This window comes from Notothenia rossii, assembly GCF_949606895.1.
Source record: "Notothenia rossii genome assembly, chromosome: 5".
Lineage (NCBI taxonomy): Eukaryota > Metazoa > Chordata > Actinopteri > Perciformes > Nototheniidae > Notothenia > Notothenia rossii.
In genome coordinates this window covers 78523300-78541199 of record NC_136903.1, presented here as the reverse complement: position 1 = coordinate 78541199, position 17900 = coordinate 78523300, and the positions used below count along the sequence as shown (strand labels likewise).

Below are 17900 nucleotides of genomic sequence, written 5' to 3'. Positions count from 1 at the left end.
ATATATGTCAAGACCTGTGTTAAATCTAAGAGGTCAAACTGACATGCTATGTATAAGAGAAAAGCAAGAAAGGATTCAAAGGTAATTTAGAAAAATAAATCATTATTTAATAATATCATGATCCCTTTAACAAGTTAGGAACCAAAGCTATCTACTTCTGGAGAAGAAACAACAAGGACGCAGCAATCGACAGTGTAATAAGTATTTTATTGCATTTTATAATGCCATTGTCAATAATTAGTACAGATTACATGCAACTAGACCTACTGTACAGTTTTTTTATTGTCTGCATGGACAGACACAAGAAGATTCAGGTTACAAATACACAGATATATGTGTGTGTTTTTTTATACAGCATGAAGGAAAGGGCAGTGACTGGCATTACATGGCTGCCCGGGGGGGAGGGTCAGAGGGCTGGGCTCCACTTTCTGTCTAAAGCTGCCGCCCAGTCCCTGTCCCCACCTCTTCCTCGGGTCACACTTTCAAATAACAAGAAACAGAACAAAAACCAAAGGAAAAAGAGAGGTAAACAGGTAAACTGAAACTAAGAAACAATACAGAGTCACTGCTGAAAATGTACACACATTCCTTAGGTTTAACCAGAGGAGAGCTGAAGTGGTAGTTCCATCGGATTCTGGCTATCTACGTGATAATACCACCAGGCAATGCTCCACTTCGAGAGTCCCTTCCCCCCTCACATGACACCTCAGAACTGTCCAATCACAAGTCAGGATTTGGGCTCCCCGTGTCCTTTGAGTCAGTCACCAGCCAATAGGATGCAGGCTGCTCCTACAACACCTTTACGATGTACGAGATAACAGCTATCAGTGAAGTCCATGGATACTTTTGGAAGTAGCTTGGTTTTTGTTTGGTTAAAGTTGTGGCATTGGTTTGGTTACAGTTTGGTTACAGTTCAGGAGTTTGGACTAAGCAAATGGTTGCCTTCAATGCCTTTGGTAGTCAGAGGGTGAGCTGCATCTCTGAGAGCCATTCCACATTTTGGTATTGAGACTACACATGAGGAGGAGTATCAAAAATGCAACAGTGTCGGGCTTTGATCTGCCTCTGGGACTGGGAGATGGGGTCTGTGACTGGTCACCACCAGCCAGGTGTGTGACTCAGTGACACCCCCATGGCGCCTGCAGATGATTGGCAGCTCTGCGGGTCAGGGTTCAGCACAGGAATGACAGGGGTCAGGGGTCAGAGGGAGGGGTCACAGGGAGCTGGGACACATATTGGCACCTGAGAGGACCAACAGCAATATCTTTCTAGAGCTCCGCGATTTTTTTTAAAGCAAGAGAGGGGCTACATATTCATACATTTTTTCCTCTTTCTCTTTTTCTTTTCAGAGATTTTGGTCCTGTCTTTGAGAAAAAGTCCTTCTGAGGTATCAATACATAATGAAGTAACTTTTTAGTTTGTTTTCCATTTGTTTTGTTTTTCTTTCCTTAAAAATGCATAAATGCAGTACAGAGACAAAAAAGTATCAAAATAGACCTAGCTAAGATAAATATACAAACAGGTGTTACCTAAACCACTGATCTAACTTTTATTCTTTTAATTTTTTTTTGAGATAATACACTTAAAAAATCAGCGTCCCAGACGTTTTATGAAGAACTGAAAAAATGGAAACAAACAAAACGAAAACTAATAAACCAAGATACCTGCAGCACTTAATAGGAAAAATACATATACTTCAGCATTAGCAGTACAGTATAGGAATCAGAGCTGAAAGCTTTACAATAGCTAAACAGGTGCGGAAAATAAAAACAGGAGATCAGAAAAATCAAAAGGACAAAACGGGAAAGAATGCCCTGGAGAGATAAGTCAAGCATTAATATACAAGAATACAACATGTTATGCCAAGCTGGAGAAAGAACAGAAGTGTTACATGACGACCTGTGAACAATCTACATCTTTATAAAACAGCTTTGTTTACAGGTGTACCTTAAAGCACAAGTCAGAGATCATCTATGTACTGTATGCAGCAGTTCCTCTGGGTTTGGATATTACTAGTAGTAGTGATGAGTTTCTTTAAGTGTGTGTTAGTCCTCTCAGCATCTCTGAGTGTTTTGGCGAAGCGGCTGCCGCTGTGTTGAGGGTCTTTGGATATCTGGATGGTTAGAGCCTCTGTTGCACTAACCCACAGCCCCGCTTCTAAGCCTCTGTTACTCCTGTGTGTGTTTTAACAACCATTTTCTGTTCATGAATATGCACATGTTCAGTCAGAGCACACAGTGAGAGGCTGTTCACTTAGATCAGAGCTAATCGATGCAGGAATATGGTCAGCTGATAAAAAACAGTTTCATATATCGAGCACTTCACAACACACTTAGAGACGTAGAGAGTGCTTTAGATGTGGTTTAAGGAGAGGTAGTCATTTTTTAATTCCATGGAAAGTGAAACGTCTCTATGTTTTTGGGCTCGAGCAGATGTGTTAGGGAGTCCAGATCGCCAAATAGCTTCGTTTTCTCTTGTCAGTCATACAGTAATGTCTAACAACAATTTTGGCATTTGTTATAATCATCGAGTAAGAATGGAGGAAAAAAATATTTTTGTTCGGTCTCCCATTGGCTATGTGTTGAACCGTTTTGAAAAGGAGGTAGTGTTATTTTTGGTTTTTTATCTCGTTTCAAGATGTCTGTCTGCCACTTTGTACTTTGTTAGAAATCAGTCTCTAATGTGACAGGAAACAGTCCTGTTTGAACACAAAGTCATCGGAAAGGTTCTTTCATTAAATAAGAGAAAATCGTCTGAAGTGCAAGAGATAGTTTGACAAAAAGTAAGAAAATATGAACCCAACTTTCAATTACATGATGTCCCTTGGTTGTTTCCTCTTACATTGGTATGTTTTCTTTTACTTGTTCCCTCTTTATTAAATAATGTATGTTTTTGGAATAACTCCTTCAAAGATGTGACTTGTGTCTAGTACACTTCCCCTTTCTGCAAATATTACATACAGATCAACAGGGTTATGTTTGTGCCCTAGATTGAAAAACTCCAAATGTTTGTTAGGACAGCACCAGAAAAAGTATCCTGTTAAGCGGAAAGTGTTCAAATGCCTCACGAGTGCCTAATTTTTAGGCCTGCTCTTACAGCAGTAGGGCCAGTCGGGTTGTGTTTGGAACACAGTTTAGCCTGAGAGTGGGAGAGACAGGGTTTCACCTCTAAGTGCTTTTTTCTTTTCTCTTTCTTTTAGTTTTTTCAGAGGAACTGTGCGAGGTTTGTTAATACTAGTTTTTGGCCTCATACCTAATGTGAGTCATTCGTAACCGTTTATCATCTCCGAGTCCTAGTTTGCTTCACACACTTTGGTTTTCCGAATGGTCAGCACTGTAAATTATGTAAAATGTCGACACAATATTTATATGAATACAATAATAAGAATTCAAACTCCTGGTTTGTTGTCTTTTGGCCAATTCTTTAAGAAGAAAAAAAAAGGAAACTCATAAGGGCAAAATAAACTACAGGGTTTTTGGTTTTCTACATATTTCTTTGGTTACCTGTAACAAAAATAAAATGGGAATAAGCAGATAATAGTTTAAAATAAATGTTAAATTTGGTATGGCACTGTAGAGAAAAGTAATGCTTTTTATGCTCACGGAAAACAAAAACAAAAAATCTCACGTGCTATTCCTTTAACACAAACTCACACAGTGAATTGCAGATAGCTTCTACACAGTAACTATTACAACCATAGAGCTTTGAATCGAAGCTGAGCAGAGTTGCCGCATTTGGTGTCCCACAGAAAGAATTCCCCCTTTTTTGTTTATCAATTTGGACACAGTTCCAGGCAGAACCTTTGTGGGATGAGGTATTCTCTCACTGCAGTAATAATATATATTTTTTTAAAGCATTACTGATATTTCTCAACTAAATACACAACCAAAAACAAATGAAAGAGAGAGAATACAAATTAAAAAAAAGGTTCAGCTGTTAAATAATGTCTGGATAATGGCAACTTTAAGTGCTATTTCCATATTTCTTGCCTGCTACACTTGGGACAGAAAGGGAGAGGGGCAGGAGCGGGGGTCGGGTATCACAAGTTGGGACAATACTGCGCTTTCTTTTTTTGTTGTTGCCAATACTCATTTGGAATGGTGTGAACAGCCAGAATAAATCAAACAATTTACAATACAAAAACAAAAACAGCATCCTAAGAAAAGGTACGTTGAAACAGAACGCCACCATGGAAATATTGATCCTCAAAAATAAACAATGATAATAACATAAAATAAAAAAGGAAATGACAAAAGCTACCACACTTTTTTTCTTGTTATACTCCATAATCATGACCAGTTTTCTTTTGAAGTCACAATTTTTCTTTAGACGATTCCTCCCTCATTTTTCTCTGGTCCCCTCCTTTCTTCTCATTCTCAAAGTGTTCCGAGCTCATCGCTCCATCCGCAGACGGAGCGGAGGAGAAGGACAGCACCAAATGGTCCTATTCCTGCAGTCTTTTTGGGGTAGGGATGGGAAGGGATTGAGGTGGGGTAAGGAACATTTCTTTTTACTCAGAAGCAAAGAGTTAAAAAGATGTTCGGGGGGGGGGCAGAAGTTTAGACAGAGACCCGGGCCACAGCCTCGCCTGCTCTGCAGAAGTGTCGGAGCACTGTTGGAGGTAATCTTTGAAAGCGCTCCTCCTCCCTTCCCATCTTGAAGCCCGACAGTTTCATTTCAATCAAAAAAAAAAAATGAAAATGCAAGTGATTGACTCAAGGAGGGGGAAAAAGGAGAGGTGTACTGCACAGCCCCTGGTGACTGCTCCAAATATATATACACATTATCCTGTGTGTGTCTATCTCTGTCAAACACACACACACACACACACTCGCACACCTGTGTGGCTTCTTAACTGACGTAAAAATAAAACAGCTAGCCAGGCAGCCTGGGACAACAGCGAGTGGGGGGGGTTTGCAGAGTGGTCGGGCAAGGAGAAGAGTGTGTGTCCAAACCTCTGAGGGTCTCTACACAGAGGCTGACCAGGGAGGATGATGACACAATGTTTGACAAGTGATTTTGTGTGTGTGTGTGTGTGTAAGTGTTTTTTGTGTTGTGTATACGCGGTAAGTGGTGTTACACCTCTGAGCCAAGTGTTGTAAAAGAAACACATGGAGGTAAAGCAGTGTTCCACTGTCTTGTTTTAGCGCCTTACGAGTAACGGAGATCTAACCCTGTTTGGAGTTTTTCTCAATGTTGTCCTTGGTTGCTTGCATTTTCTCAAAAACAAAAAAAAACATTCTCTTTTTTCTCTCTTAAGTGTACTGTAGCTATCGTTTCCTCTTCACGCTGACAAGAGGGTTCAGGGAGTGATTTCCCTCCGGTCCAATGGGCATCTGTTCTACTCCAGCTCCTCTGTGGGAAGATCCTCCTCCAGGTCGCGGTCGTCGCTCGGCAACGGCAGGCTGTGTGTGGCGCCGGACAGGAGAGATACTGACCGGATGTCCTCCTCCAGATCGGTGGGCTCCTCCTTCACATGCACATGGTGGCTGAAGGAGCAAACGGATGTTAGCGAGGCGAGGGGGCAAGTCATAAAGGCAGATGCCAATGGCAGAATTCTCATGCTAAATATTTTCTGTTACATTTTAATCTAGTTTAAATTAAATTAAATGTATTTTTCCAGAATGTTATCCAGGTAGCCTTGAGGTTATTGTTGTTGCATTAAATGTATAGTATAATTGAGGCAACCAAAGCACAAAAAAGATACACAATATCAACAGCTATGTTTTTTGTTGGTGTATGTATAAAATAGTTCGTACAGTTATGTAAAATGTGCTCACATTAAATTAAATGATTTCCTTTTTTTAAGCCATCTTCTATCTATTTTTGTTTTGTTTATTTTGCAGGCACAATGAAAATACATTTACTGTAACAAATATATCTAAAGATAATTTTCATCATAGGGAACACGTGTGAAAAACAATAGTTTTTATCAGTTTAGCCCTTATATCTATATTATATGAATAACATATTGATAGACAACCTTGATTGCTGATACACATGTCACTATTAGTCTTATACAGTGGCTCTATGTGCGTGCGTGTGTCTGAGGTCCATGTGTACCTGTACTGGTGAGGGCTGAGCGTGGGGCTGCAGCTGCCGTTGCTGTTGACCTGCTCCACAGTGGAGCTGACATCATCGTGGCCCACATGCAGCATGTTGAGGCTGGCCGCAGAGGGGGACATCATGGAGGGGCTCAGTAGGGACAGACTGCCCTCTGCCAGAGCCGCCTGAACAAAAACATCAAAATAATGTTTTTTCTTTAAAAAAGATTAATCAAATCAGAAGAAGCTTAATGACAACAACAAAAGGGGTATGTGATATAATGAAAGGGTGTCTGGAAATGATATGTCCATCACAACCAGTAAAACAACTAGCTTTACTGGACTTTAGGGCTGATTTTAGGACAACAATTATTTGAATTATCAATTAATCTGCCATCTTTTTTAAATAGATTATTCAATTAAATCTGAGAAAATCTTTTTTTTAAATGTTTAGGTATGGTTTAGTGAGTTCAAAACAAATTATATACTGTTTTTTATAATATAAACAGCGAAAAGCAGGGAATTTACATATTTAACTAAGGCATTTTCTGCATTAAAAATTACTTTAAACTGAATTGATCGTTAAAATAGTTGCTGGCTATTTTTCTGTCAATCAACTAATCATTGTACATTTGAACTGTACTGCTCAAAATGTGTTGACACTAAAATAGATGTGAATAATAATATAATAAATGGTCAGATCTTCAAAAATGGATGCATAGTCTTTTCTTTGTGTCGTATGAGAGATCTTCCACATGGAGCACATTCAGATCCACTAACTTGCTAGTGAACTTGACAAACCACTAGGGGGCACTTATATACAATGCATTCCCCCACCATGGCTTGTCCCTGTCATAAGTGTGTGTGTGTGGTCATGTGAAAGTTTCAAAAGGAACGTTGAGCGGGACTGATCCACCACCTCAACTTAAATGCACACGGCGGAACATCAATGTCTGCAGAGGAGAAAACAACTGAGCCAACAGGGCGGCTTGTGTCACTGCTCCACATCCAGCTGTGTGTGGGGGGAGACAGGTTGGACTAGCTGAGAGACTCACCACACCTCCCACTCACACAGGAAGTGGGGGAAAAAGACAAAAGGAGGGGAAGTCTTACTGGCTCAGAGATGGATTTTCTGGGACAGGCGATAATTGTATGCGGTAACCTTAATTGACAACTACTTGACGCTATAAATCATCTCAGTGGCACAATTGCATGTTTGTGTGTCTGTGTAGGAGTGAAGAGATGTGCCTAGTGTGTGTACGTGCAGAGGTAGGGGTGGCGCATGTGTGAGAAAGTGAGGTGGGAGGTGAGAGTGTGTGTCGGTGTGGGAGGAGGCGGAGGGAGGTGGTGTGAACGTCGTTAGGGAATCTGCTAATTATAAGAGGGAATTGATATTAGTGCCCTTGATTGCGATTGGCTGCTATGTATGTGTGTGTGTGAGAGAGTGAGAGGAAAGAGAGACATGGGGGAGGAGAGGGCATTCCTTACCTGGTAGCTGGCGTTTAGGGATCCAAAGCCGAGGCCTGAAATCATGTTTTTCACCAGAGTGGGACTTCTGCACACAAACGAAGAGGGGGAGAGGGAGTGAGAATCACAGATTGAGCGCACATGTGAAAAGATGTCACCTCAGCCAAAGCACTCTGAGAGATCTCTCAAATATGTTTGTTACAAGTAGAAACATACACAGACTGTAAACAGATGCTAAAACACACACACATATGAAAGTGTCTAATATCTGGCATGCAGGTGTGTTCGTGTGTATGTGTGTGTGTGTGTGTGTGTGTGTGTAATTATCCCTGGTTTCTCTGGTGGTTGGAGAGAACATCTGTTTACATATGCTAACAAGGTTTTTTTCTCTCCTGCATCTCACACAGCTGCTTACTAATGGTGTCGACAAACAGAGAAAAACACACACACATACAGCACACACACATACAGCACAGTGCGCACACGATAAACCAGCAGCTCTTTTTCCTTTTTACAGGAAAGCTGAGTTGGCCTCCTGGTAATAATAGAGGGTCCATTTAGGCAATCATAGTGCCAGCACCCATAAGCTCGCACTCACATCAACCTCAACTGTGCACCAAGAAAACAAATGTGTGTGTGTGTGTGTGTGTGTGTGTGTGCTTACCCGGTCATCTTTGGTGGTCTCCTCTTTTGGTATTCAACTTCATCCACAGTCCACACAGCTCCCTTCACGTTCTCAACGCGAACAAAACATTTGTGCAGACTCAGGTTGTGGCGCACAGCATTCTGGGAAAAGGGAGAGAGAGAAAAGAGGAAGAAATGTAACATCACTGAAGACAAGTTTACAATTGCTTAGCAAAGGTGTTTTATTTTCATTCATAGTGTAATGTTTAATAAGATTTGTCACATTTTATTAAAAAAATGTGTGACCTCTTCTTTTTTTCCCTTTTCATAGGGAATGAAAACTTTGGCTTGTGGTGGAGAAAAAACACCAGCATGCAAGGAATGCATTAAATAATAATACACAACATATTCAGTTTGATCTGTTAAGTGACTAATATTCTCTGATGTCTCTTGTTAATATCAGAAGTTGTTTTCCCTAAATACTTTAAACTTGACTTCATACATTTCAATGATGTTCCATGACCTCTATAAATACATATGTCCTTGAGGAGAAACTCAAAACCAGCAGAAATTGTTTTTTTATTTCCTCTCTCTTGGCTGAAGGTAAAACGACTCACTCAGGGTGTGTTCAGTAGAAACAATGTTTTCCAGCTCGGTGTTCAGTTACCTTTTAAGAATTGTGACCTGAGGATGCTTTTTATCCACACACACCGTAGCTCTATGTAGTACAGTGCCAATACAGGGTAGCAGTTCTCTAGGAGCGTCATTTTATCTCAGAATTGTTCTAATCAGTCACCATCGGCACACACACAGAAACACACACACACACACATCCAGAGGCACTCAGACAGGCACGCAGGCAGGCACACCGCTATCTTCGTCTCACCCCCCCAGGGACAGGCCTCCCTTTTCATCTGCTATTTGTAGTTTGTTCATGCCCAATTTCATTACCAATTTTAATTCGTCTATAATTAAATCCTGCATATTCTCTCTGACACGTTGTTCTAAGCCGAGAGGGAGGGACAGGCCAGGCATGCATCACTCCTTGCCATAATTACACACACACACAGACACACACAGACACACACAGACACACACACACAGACACACACACACACACACACACACACACACACACACACACACACACACACACACACACACACACACACACACAGATACACACACACGTAATTACACAAGCCATAATCAGCGGAGGAACCCTTTCTCCCCCGCATCCCCTCAACCCCCGAGCCGTGATGCTAAGTTTTGTAAATGAGTCTGACCCCAATCTGCGCCCGCCACCCTGACAGTGCAAACACACACACACAGATACACACACAGATACACACGCCAGACACTAGTGCTATTGCAGTGCTATTTGCATTCGTCTCCGTGATGAAAGCCTAATTCTCCCAGTTAAAACATTAGCAGTCATTTACAGTGGGTCACAGCACATGTGCCACTCATCTCCTCTCCCTCCGGCTGAAAGAGGGGGGGGGGGGGGAATTTTAGGAAGGAAGACGATTGTGTAGAACAAAAAAAGAAATGGAAAAATTAGACTACATTTATATCAGGTTTCTTCAAATTCAAAATGTTTGAATATTTGATCAGTCTGGTTGTGTTTCTGCTGAGGCCTCACTGTGACACTTTACTTCCCTATGATCCTAAATAGGAATTTAAGTGAGCAGGCACAATGATAAATACAATAATAATAAATAAGCAACTTATATGTGATGACTTTGAGACCACGTTAGTGTTAAACGGTGGACACTGGAAATACTATGAATTATATGTATATATTATAAGACAAATGTTCTCAGCATCTCAAAATGCATAGATAGCCCCCCTGTGAGCGTTACTATCATATCCCCCCCCCCCCCCCCCAGACACAAAAAATCCAGCACCAGTCACTTTTACGCTGCTATGGACAATTTTGCACTCCCATTTGAACTATGTACATCATCTTATATATATATATATATATATCCTGCTTGAAGTAAACGGTTATTTTGTGTTTTTTTTGTAAATTATTCAGTTTTTAATGTGTGAGTTTGTTATACCTCAGTACTGTGGGAAACAGTATTTCGATCTTTCTGTGTGTACAAAGATATTTTGAGATTGACAATAAAGTTGACTTACATGATAATTATTACTGATGAATGTGTGATCAGCATATATAACATCATTTTATTTCAATAACCTGCGAGTACGTATGTATTAATTTAAATGGTAAAAATAACTGTAATGTAATAAAAGTTAAACCATTTAGTGTGTAGTAAAAATATAATGTAGCACATTGTTTCTTCAGTACAACACTCGATAATAATGCGATTTGTACTAGAAACAAGTTTTTTATTTCTGGTAAGTTAAATAGAAAATAAAACCTCTTCTTCAAGGAATCCTACCCATCATGCTTCACCTTGAAATAGAACTCAACATTCATCTCTCCTCCTCTCTCATTCACCCTTTCTTTTTCTCTCTTTCTCTCTCTTGTCTCGTCCTCATTTTCTGTCCGTTTCGTTCCTATGATCAATGACTTCCGCTCCCTGACACCACTGCTCTCCTCATGAAATATAACGGCTTATTAAAGGACATACATCTCTACGGCCCTATTTGACTCGCTGAGCTGCTATATAAATACATAAGGCCATGCCGAGCTATATTTAAAGGTCTGCGAGGCCAACGGCACAGGAAGCAGACACCAGACATTAATAGTTAAAATTCATAAAAGTCAGATGAGGAGGTAAAGATATTCCTGGCTGCCCTATCTCTTAACCCTCTCCGCACCCCTCCCTCCATCATCATCATCTCATCCCTCCCTCCTTAATTTAGGGCCATTAAAAGGAGGATGGGGTCTCTCCTCACCCTCCTCTCACTGCCTCTCTCACTCCTTTGCTCATTCTCTTGCTTTACCTCTCTGGAGGAACTGACACTCAAATTAGTGTGAGCTTTGGGTAGAAATGGGTCAGCACCTACAATGGTGGGATCAGGCCAGGTGTGTGAGGGGGATGAGGAGAGTGAGAGGGAATTCAATGTGTGTGATCATGAGCAGTGTGTGTGTGTGTGTGTGTGTGTGTGTGTGTGTGTGTGTGTGTGTGTGTGTGTGTGTGTGTGTGTGTGTGTGTGTGTGTGTGTGTGTGTGTGTGTGTGTGTGTGTGTGTCAGCTTTTTATGTGCATCCCTGTAATGAGGCTGTATAACAGCTAGATTGTGGCTCCACCGGGCTAAGTGGGGCCGACTCCATGTGCCGTGTTGGAGGTGAGAGAATTGTTTAGGGCCGAGATGGAGGGAGACGGAGAAAGAGGAAAAGGGAGAGTGAGGGAAAGGAGAGATAATGAGTGCAGCAGTAGGAAAGTGTCTCATAAAGGAATGAAAGAGCCAATAACTGTCAAATCAGTCAAATCTTTAGGAGCTGAGCAAAGTCAGCTTTAAAAACCTTTGTGCTTTTTTACCTGTGTGTGTGTGTGTGTGTGTGTGTGTGTGTGTGTGTGTGTGTGTGTGTGTGTGTGTGTGTGTGTGTGTGTGTGTGTGTGTCAGTCATTCTATCATACTGAGTGTAAGGGCTACATTTAACCCTAAAAAATACATTTTCTGCAAAGTGAAGTCATATTGGCCAATCCAAATGTTTCTAACACTGCAAGATCTGCCTTCAGTTTTTGTTTCTCTCATTGTGGTCTCAGCTGGCATCTGCTTGGGTTAGGGGCTTCATCAGTAGGCCCAGACCACAGTTGCTCTGCAGTCAATTAGAGCAGCTTTCATCCAGCCAGAGTTGTATACCACATTATAGTTTGAGTCAAAATATTGCTCTTTGATTGAATCAGCTTCCAACCATTCAGAGCCGCGGTCCAACTTTCATTTTCTAAATATGGCGCTGTTCTTTTTCTACATCATTTAAACAACTCCAAACCCCATTTGCTAAATGGTCTGGTTTCTATTTGTTGAGTTAACATTTAGTTTTGACATTTAGTTAGTTCTGAGAAAGACAAAGCACAAGTGAGAGTGTGTATAGCATGAGATTTTACCTTCCATGTGGCTGTGTTTCTCCTGAAATAGGCAAACTTCCGTGTAAACCAGTTGTAGATCTCATTGAGAGTCAACTGTCTGTCTGGGGACTCCAGTATGGCCTGAGGACGGAGAGAGGAGACACAACCAGATTTAGAGAGGGGAAAATACTGATGGCAAGAGGAGATAGTGAAACTGGATCATTGGAGGGACTTACATGGCGTATAAGAGAGGCGTAAGTAAAAGGAGGCCTGACATCAGCGTTCTTGTAGAACTCACAGTTCTGAGCCAGCTCTGAAGAAAAAGAGGTATGATCATTATAATTCAGCTGGTGTTTGTAATGCAATACATTTAAAACAATAAGCAATAAGCAGATTCTCAGTGGGATTTTATATCAATAAGTCCATAGAATAAAAAGGTATGAAAAAAGTAAAACTGTATCTAAAATAAAGAATATCTTAATGTTTGATATTATTATTTATTCAAGGATCAAGCAGATTGTTATGGGTGAGAACTGTGGTGAGCACAGCTTTGTAAAGATACATAATATTACATATTCTTTAGAAGCCAATCATTCATTTATTCTTATTATGTTATTCAAAGCTTTGCGAACTTGACTTTATTCTTAAACAAATATAAAAAAAAAACTAAAAAAAACAAATAGATGGCATCAATTATATAATTCTTTGAGCGATAAATGAAAGTAAAACATATGAAGTTGCTCTTCCAGGGAACCTTTTGAAGAAAAAAAGTAACTAAAGCAGTGTGTCAAAAAACAGACCAAATCTAAGTCCATTGTGAGACAAAATCATTTGATCTGCCTAATACTAAAAAGGCAGGTACTGAGTGAGTGTATGTTACCTGAGGCGATGGGGGTGCAGTACTTGTCGGAGTTGCGCCTGCGTATGGGCCCGACCCCGTGCGAGTGGGAGTGGGAGTGTGAGTGCAGGCTGGAGGAGCTGATGACTGAGGGGCCCTGGCGCATTGGGGTGATTGGAGCGGCAGCTGAGGTGGGGGGGTGACCAAGACCCTCTGGGTACATATCGCTGTCCCGCTTTAACAGAGAGCCACCGGAAGCCAGGTTCAGCTAGAGAGAGACACAGAAACACTGACATTAGGGTTCAGGTCCCATTGTTATCTATCTATCAAATCCACTAAAAAATTGTAAATTCTGCTCTTCTTTAAAACACAACACACACAAACATGTATTATTTCCTAGCCTCATCCTAACCTCAATGTTTTAGTGAATGCAATGGATTTTATATCTGATTGATGCTTTTCTTATATTTACGTTAAGGTTCCACAATCTGCTGGGCTGCTGTTTACAGAGAAGCGCCATCTACACAGGACAGAGTCAGGTGATATCAATGTATTAGACAGAGCTTGTGTATCATGTACATACAAAACAAATTGTGCTTCTTAACGGTCTTGCTTCCTAGGTATGTAAGAATATTAATACAACTGAAGTTGTAACTTAATTATTTAACCGATAGCAGTATAAGTTGCTATATCCAGGAAGTTAAGTTAAATAACCTATACAAAATGTAAGGTCCAAGCACTCCTCTAGTTTGTGTCCCTACTTTACCAAATGCATTCTTGCGAATAGCCACACACACCATGCACATGTACTTTATTTATACACACAGCACTGGTTGCAATTAACCCTGCGTTTACAAATACAAAACCACACGACAGCGTGTTTGTAAGAAGGGAACACACACATGCACTCTGCGGTGGCAAAGTCTTCACGGACCAATACAGCCCAATTAGGCAGAGCATTGCGCACACACAGAACCAGTACTCCCAGTCTCTCTGGGACAGGCGTTGCAGGGCTCCTAGTTTAGGACTAATTAAAACCCCTGTTTGTGATTGTGTGAGTGTGTGTGTGTTGTCCATATGTAAAATGTGTGAATTGCCCTCTCTTTACTCTGCCCCCTCTCTGTACCATTTAAGTAGACTGGAGGGGGCGGGGCTGTTTAACAGGTACTTCATTAACGCTGCAACCCTGCCACATCACCACGGCAACAGTCGAACCCTGTTAATTGAGGCCAAGCTTTGTTTCCATTCCTGACGCTCCTCCCCTGCCCCTCCTCCTCCAATCCCTGACCCCGAGGCTCGTCTCCGGTGGTGACAGAACACGCCTCTTCCTGATTTCCCATTAGATGTTAATAGCAGCTGATCCCCCAGCGATCAACGCATCATTCACACACACAACACACACACTCAGACACACACGCATATTGCCACTCGGCTGCACCCATTTACATCCCCTCAAATTAAGACACTCTACCTCTAATTGACAATTAATTTCAACATCTTCATATTTTAATAAGACTCCTCGTCAATCTGAATAATGAAATATTCATTAGATATCTAATAACAACCTCGCCAACCAGTGTGGACACACACACAGACACATGCACTCACATCACATCACATTTCTATCCCTTCTGTGGACATACATTGAAAATACTGTGAGAGACTGCTTTGGCTGTTCTCTCTCTCTTACAAGCTAGCAAATTTAAAATCTCAAATATTGAATCAAATGCAGAACTGAAGTTTGACTTGGAGACAGTTTGAATATTTTTGCGGAATTCAATGTACATTATCATGACAGTTTTTGAGATAGAGATGAAGAGGGAGACACAATGAAACAAAAAGACAGAGTACAATGAAAAAGGGAAAGACAGAGTTGTCCCTAGGATTTTAAAATAACATATTAACCCTCACTGGTCAATAGGGGGCGTAGATACCAAGCTAGACAGCAAGATATCCAGAGAAGGTTTAGGGATTAAGAAACTGTTCGATTAAAAGGAGTTGTAGGTGAATAGGAGGTAAAGATTTGGGGTACGAGGGTAGAATATGAAGTCATGTTATTTTGGGTTTGGGTAAGAAGTGTGTACTCACAGGTTGGTTAAAAGGCTTTGGCTCTGAGGGGCGCATGTGCAGGTGGGTCATCATGGCCTGAAGTCGCTCACTCTCTTTTGACAGCTGTAAAACAAACAAGGGTGGTTAACGCCATGAAAAACACTTTATCTCACTCCGTAATGCTTAGATTGATATCTCGTGGTATTGACACAGAATTACAATTGCAATTACACCTCAGGCAGAGAGACGATTATGAAAGTCATCCGCCTCGACACCCGGAGCTCTCTCCCACACTTACACTAGCCTGCAGACACACTCGTCCCTGTTTGACATTGTTAACTGCCTTTTAATGGGTGTTGCTACAGCCTGTGGAAACGCGGCATCCTGTGTCTGTGTTTGTGCGAGAGTACAAGTGTACACACATGTAGACTCCAGAAACAACGGATCTACACTAAGACAGATAGCACCATTAACATACTCACACACTGCAGAGATGTGTAACTATGAAACATTTAAACACAGTGCCTGGGCTGCTGTGTGTGTGCTGTTGGAGGGTAGAGTGGTGGGCCTCTGAGGGATGAAGTGACTTGTCAGAGAGAGAGAGACGGACGTCCTGATGTGATGTGACACCAGCTGCCTCTCTGTCACTTTGTGTTCCCTGGTGGTGGCTTCAGGCGCTCAGCTAAACGCTGTTTACCACCACCACCAAACACAATGCTCACCCTAATGCTGGACAGCGCACACACATATTACGCAGTGATGTGAACAGGGTATTCTGAAGTGCTTTAGAAACTATGCCAAGATGTGTGTGTGTGTGTGTGAAGAGGCGACCATTGTGTTTTCACTTTTCTTATGTACTGTGTGAGAACAGAATTTCACTTCTTGTTTTGCTTTTGCCGGAGCATTCAGATGTTTCAAGAGTATGCGTGCATGAACCACTTTGAGAAGAAGAGAGGCCGTGCCGTCCTCCGCTTTCTGGCTCATCTCTCTCTCTCTCTTTTCTCTTCTCTCTCTCCCTCCTCCTCTCAGCCTCGCTCTATCTTTCTGGTGACCAGAGCAGCTTTATAATTGGAGCAGCGATGGCAGCTTCTCTGCCGACTGCTCCTTTTAAATTACAAGCTCCACTGCTCTCCATAAACTTTGCCCTGCTTCAGACAAGTTGCTGCCATTGACTGGCTGGAAAAGTCTTCGAGACTTAGTTTGTAAGTGGATGAAATGTGGTTGTCTGTATGTGACTCACCTGTATTTCCAGTTGCTGGACCACCTGCATCTGGACTCGGCACTGAGCAGTGCTGCGGTCATCGAGGGCGTGCTCATTGTTCAAGTGCCTGGAGGTGAGGGGGAACGCAAAAGAGTAAATTGATATCCACGAAAACATCACTCAAAGTTCCAAAGTTTGATTAAATGAACAGCATCCCTGCTAAATCAATGACCATGTCCCGGATAATGAAGTAACACAACCCCACTCTTGCACTTTTATTTAAACTGCGTTATGAGCTGTTTCAGAGCTGTAAAAATAAATCATAATCTTGGAGGTTTATTTTGTCTAGTGAAGTACGCAGCAGCTGTGTTTTGTGTGTGTATACTTCATTGGTGCTCACCGAGCCATGATCCAAGACAACCACCTGGATATGAGCTCATGTGTTATCGCACAAAGCCTTATCTTACGATTCTCTGTTAGCTAAACTCCACTCCACATATTAACACTGCTGCGCATGTGTGTGCGTGTGCATGGACGTGTGTGTATGTGTGTATGTGTGAATGGTGGCGCTGTTTGTTTCCTCCAATGTGGGAGGACCCGGGACCTTCTGATCTTTCCCAGCCCACCCCTCCCTGTCTCTTTTCCTCCATCCCTTTCTCTCTGCTCTGTCATCGCCAAGGTTATTCACAGGTTGCTGCTGCATGCACGGTGTGTGTGTAGTTTTGTGTGTGTGTGTATCAGAGTGAGTTTCACTATATCCTGTGGTGTTAAGTTACAATCCGAGTAATCTTCACAAAGCCACTTTCCTGACTTGTTTATTGTGAAATGTACAAGAAGAAATGTGTGCGTAGAGTGTGTGACTACTGAGTGTGTGTGTGTGTGTCTTTAAGAAAGCAAAAAAAGTTAGGCAATATCAGACGAAGACTAGAAATGAAACAAAAACAATGATGTCATGGCATGGCTAATCCAGTCAGATAGACGGCTCAACAAGTGCACGATAATAATAACAAAAACATGATCTCACCCCTGACTCTCTATTTCACTCTGTGCTAAGCTCTCTCTCCCAATGCCTTGTACTTCTGTCCACTCTCCCCTTCCCACTCGTCTTCCCCCGCAACTCCCTAAATGCCTATGATTCACACTCATTCCAACCAAAATCTGCCCCTAAAACCCTCCCCTCTCTCTATAGCCGGGCCATAAACAGTAGCAGTTTTTTTTTCGATGTGTCCCGACAATGAGGCTCTGTTTACTCCTCTGAGTGCTGGCAGACAAGGCTTTAACCCACATTACACCCAGCTCTACCGACCACAGCCAGAGTATTATACCAGAGGACAGGGAGGGAGGGGCGGTGGGACCAGAGAAGAGAAGAAAGGCCTGAAATAGTGGAGTATCTCCCGCCTCTGTTCTTCTGCTCTACCCTTTTCCCCTCCTGGGGCGATGACTAAGGCTGGCTTGAAGGGAGCGCACTGTCGGACTGACGGCATTATCTGTCACTGCCTCTTTTTTTTCACACACACACACACACACACACACACACACACACACACACACACACACACACACACACACACACACACACACACACACACACACACACACACACACACACACACACACACACACACACACACACACACACACACACACACACACACACACACACACACACACACACACACACACACACACACA

At 42.0% G+C, this 17900-nt stretch overlaps 1 protein-coding gene across 7 annotated transcripts in view; it reads right to left on the bottom strand.

The window, feature by feature from the left end:
* Nucleotides 1–188: 188 nt before the first annotated feature.
* foxp4 (forkhead box P4) overlaps nt 189–17900 on the bottom strand; it is a 93773-nt gene continuing 76061 nt past the window's right edge. For 5 of the 7 annotated variants that reach the window (XM_079683058.1, XM_079683056.1, XM_079683054.1 and 2 more), the window contains exons 10-19: nt 16248–16335; nt 15047–15130; nt 13431–13478; nt 13001–13226; nt 12357–12433; nt 12160–12261; nt 8176–8297; nt 7533–7599; nt 6064–6230; nt 189–5489 (exon numbers count right to left, since the gene is read on the bottom strand). In XM_079683058.1, coding sequence (XP_079539184.1) covers nt 5342–5489; nt 6064–6230; nt 7533–7599; nt 8176–8297; nt 12160–12261; nt 12357–12433; nt 13001–13226; nt 13431–13478; nt 15047–15130; nt 16248–16335 — 1129 coding nt within the window. In that variant the 3' untranslated portion in view covers nt 189–5341. The remainder of the gene's footprint in view (nt 5490–6063; nt 6231–7532; nt 7600–8175; nt 8298–12159; nt 12262–12356; nt 12434–13000; nt 13227–13430; nt 13479–15046; nt 15131–16247; nt 16336–17900) is intronic. The other 2 variants (XM_079683060.1, XM_079683059.1) reach the window with 1 other exon arrangement.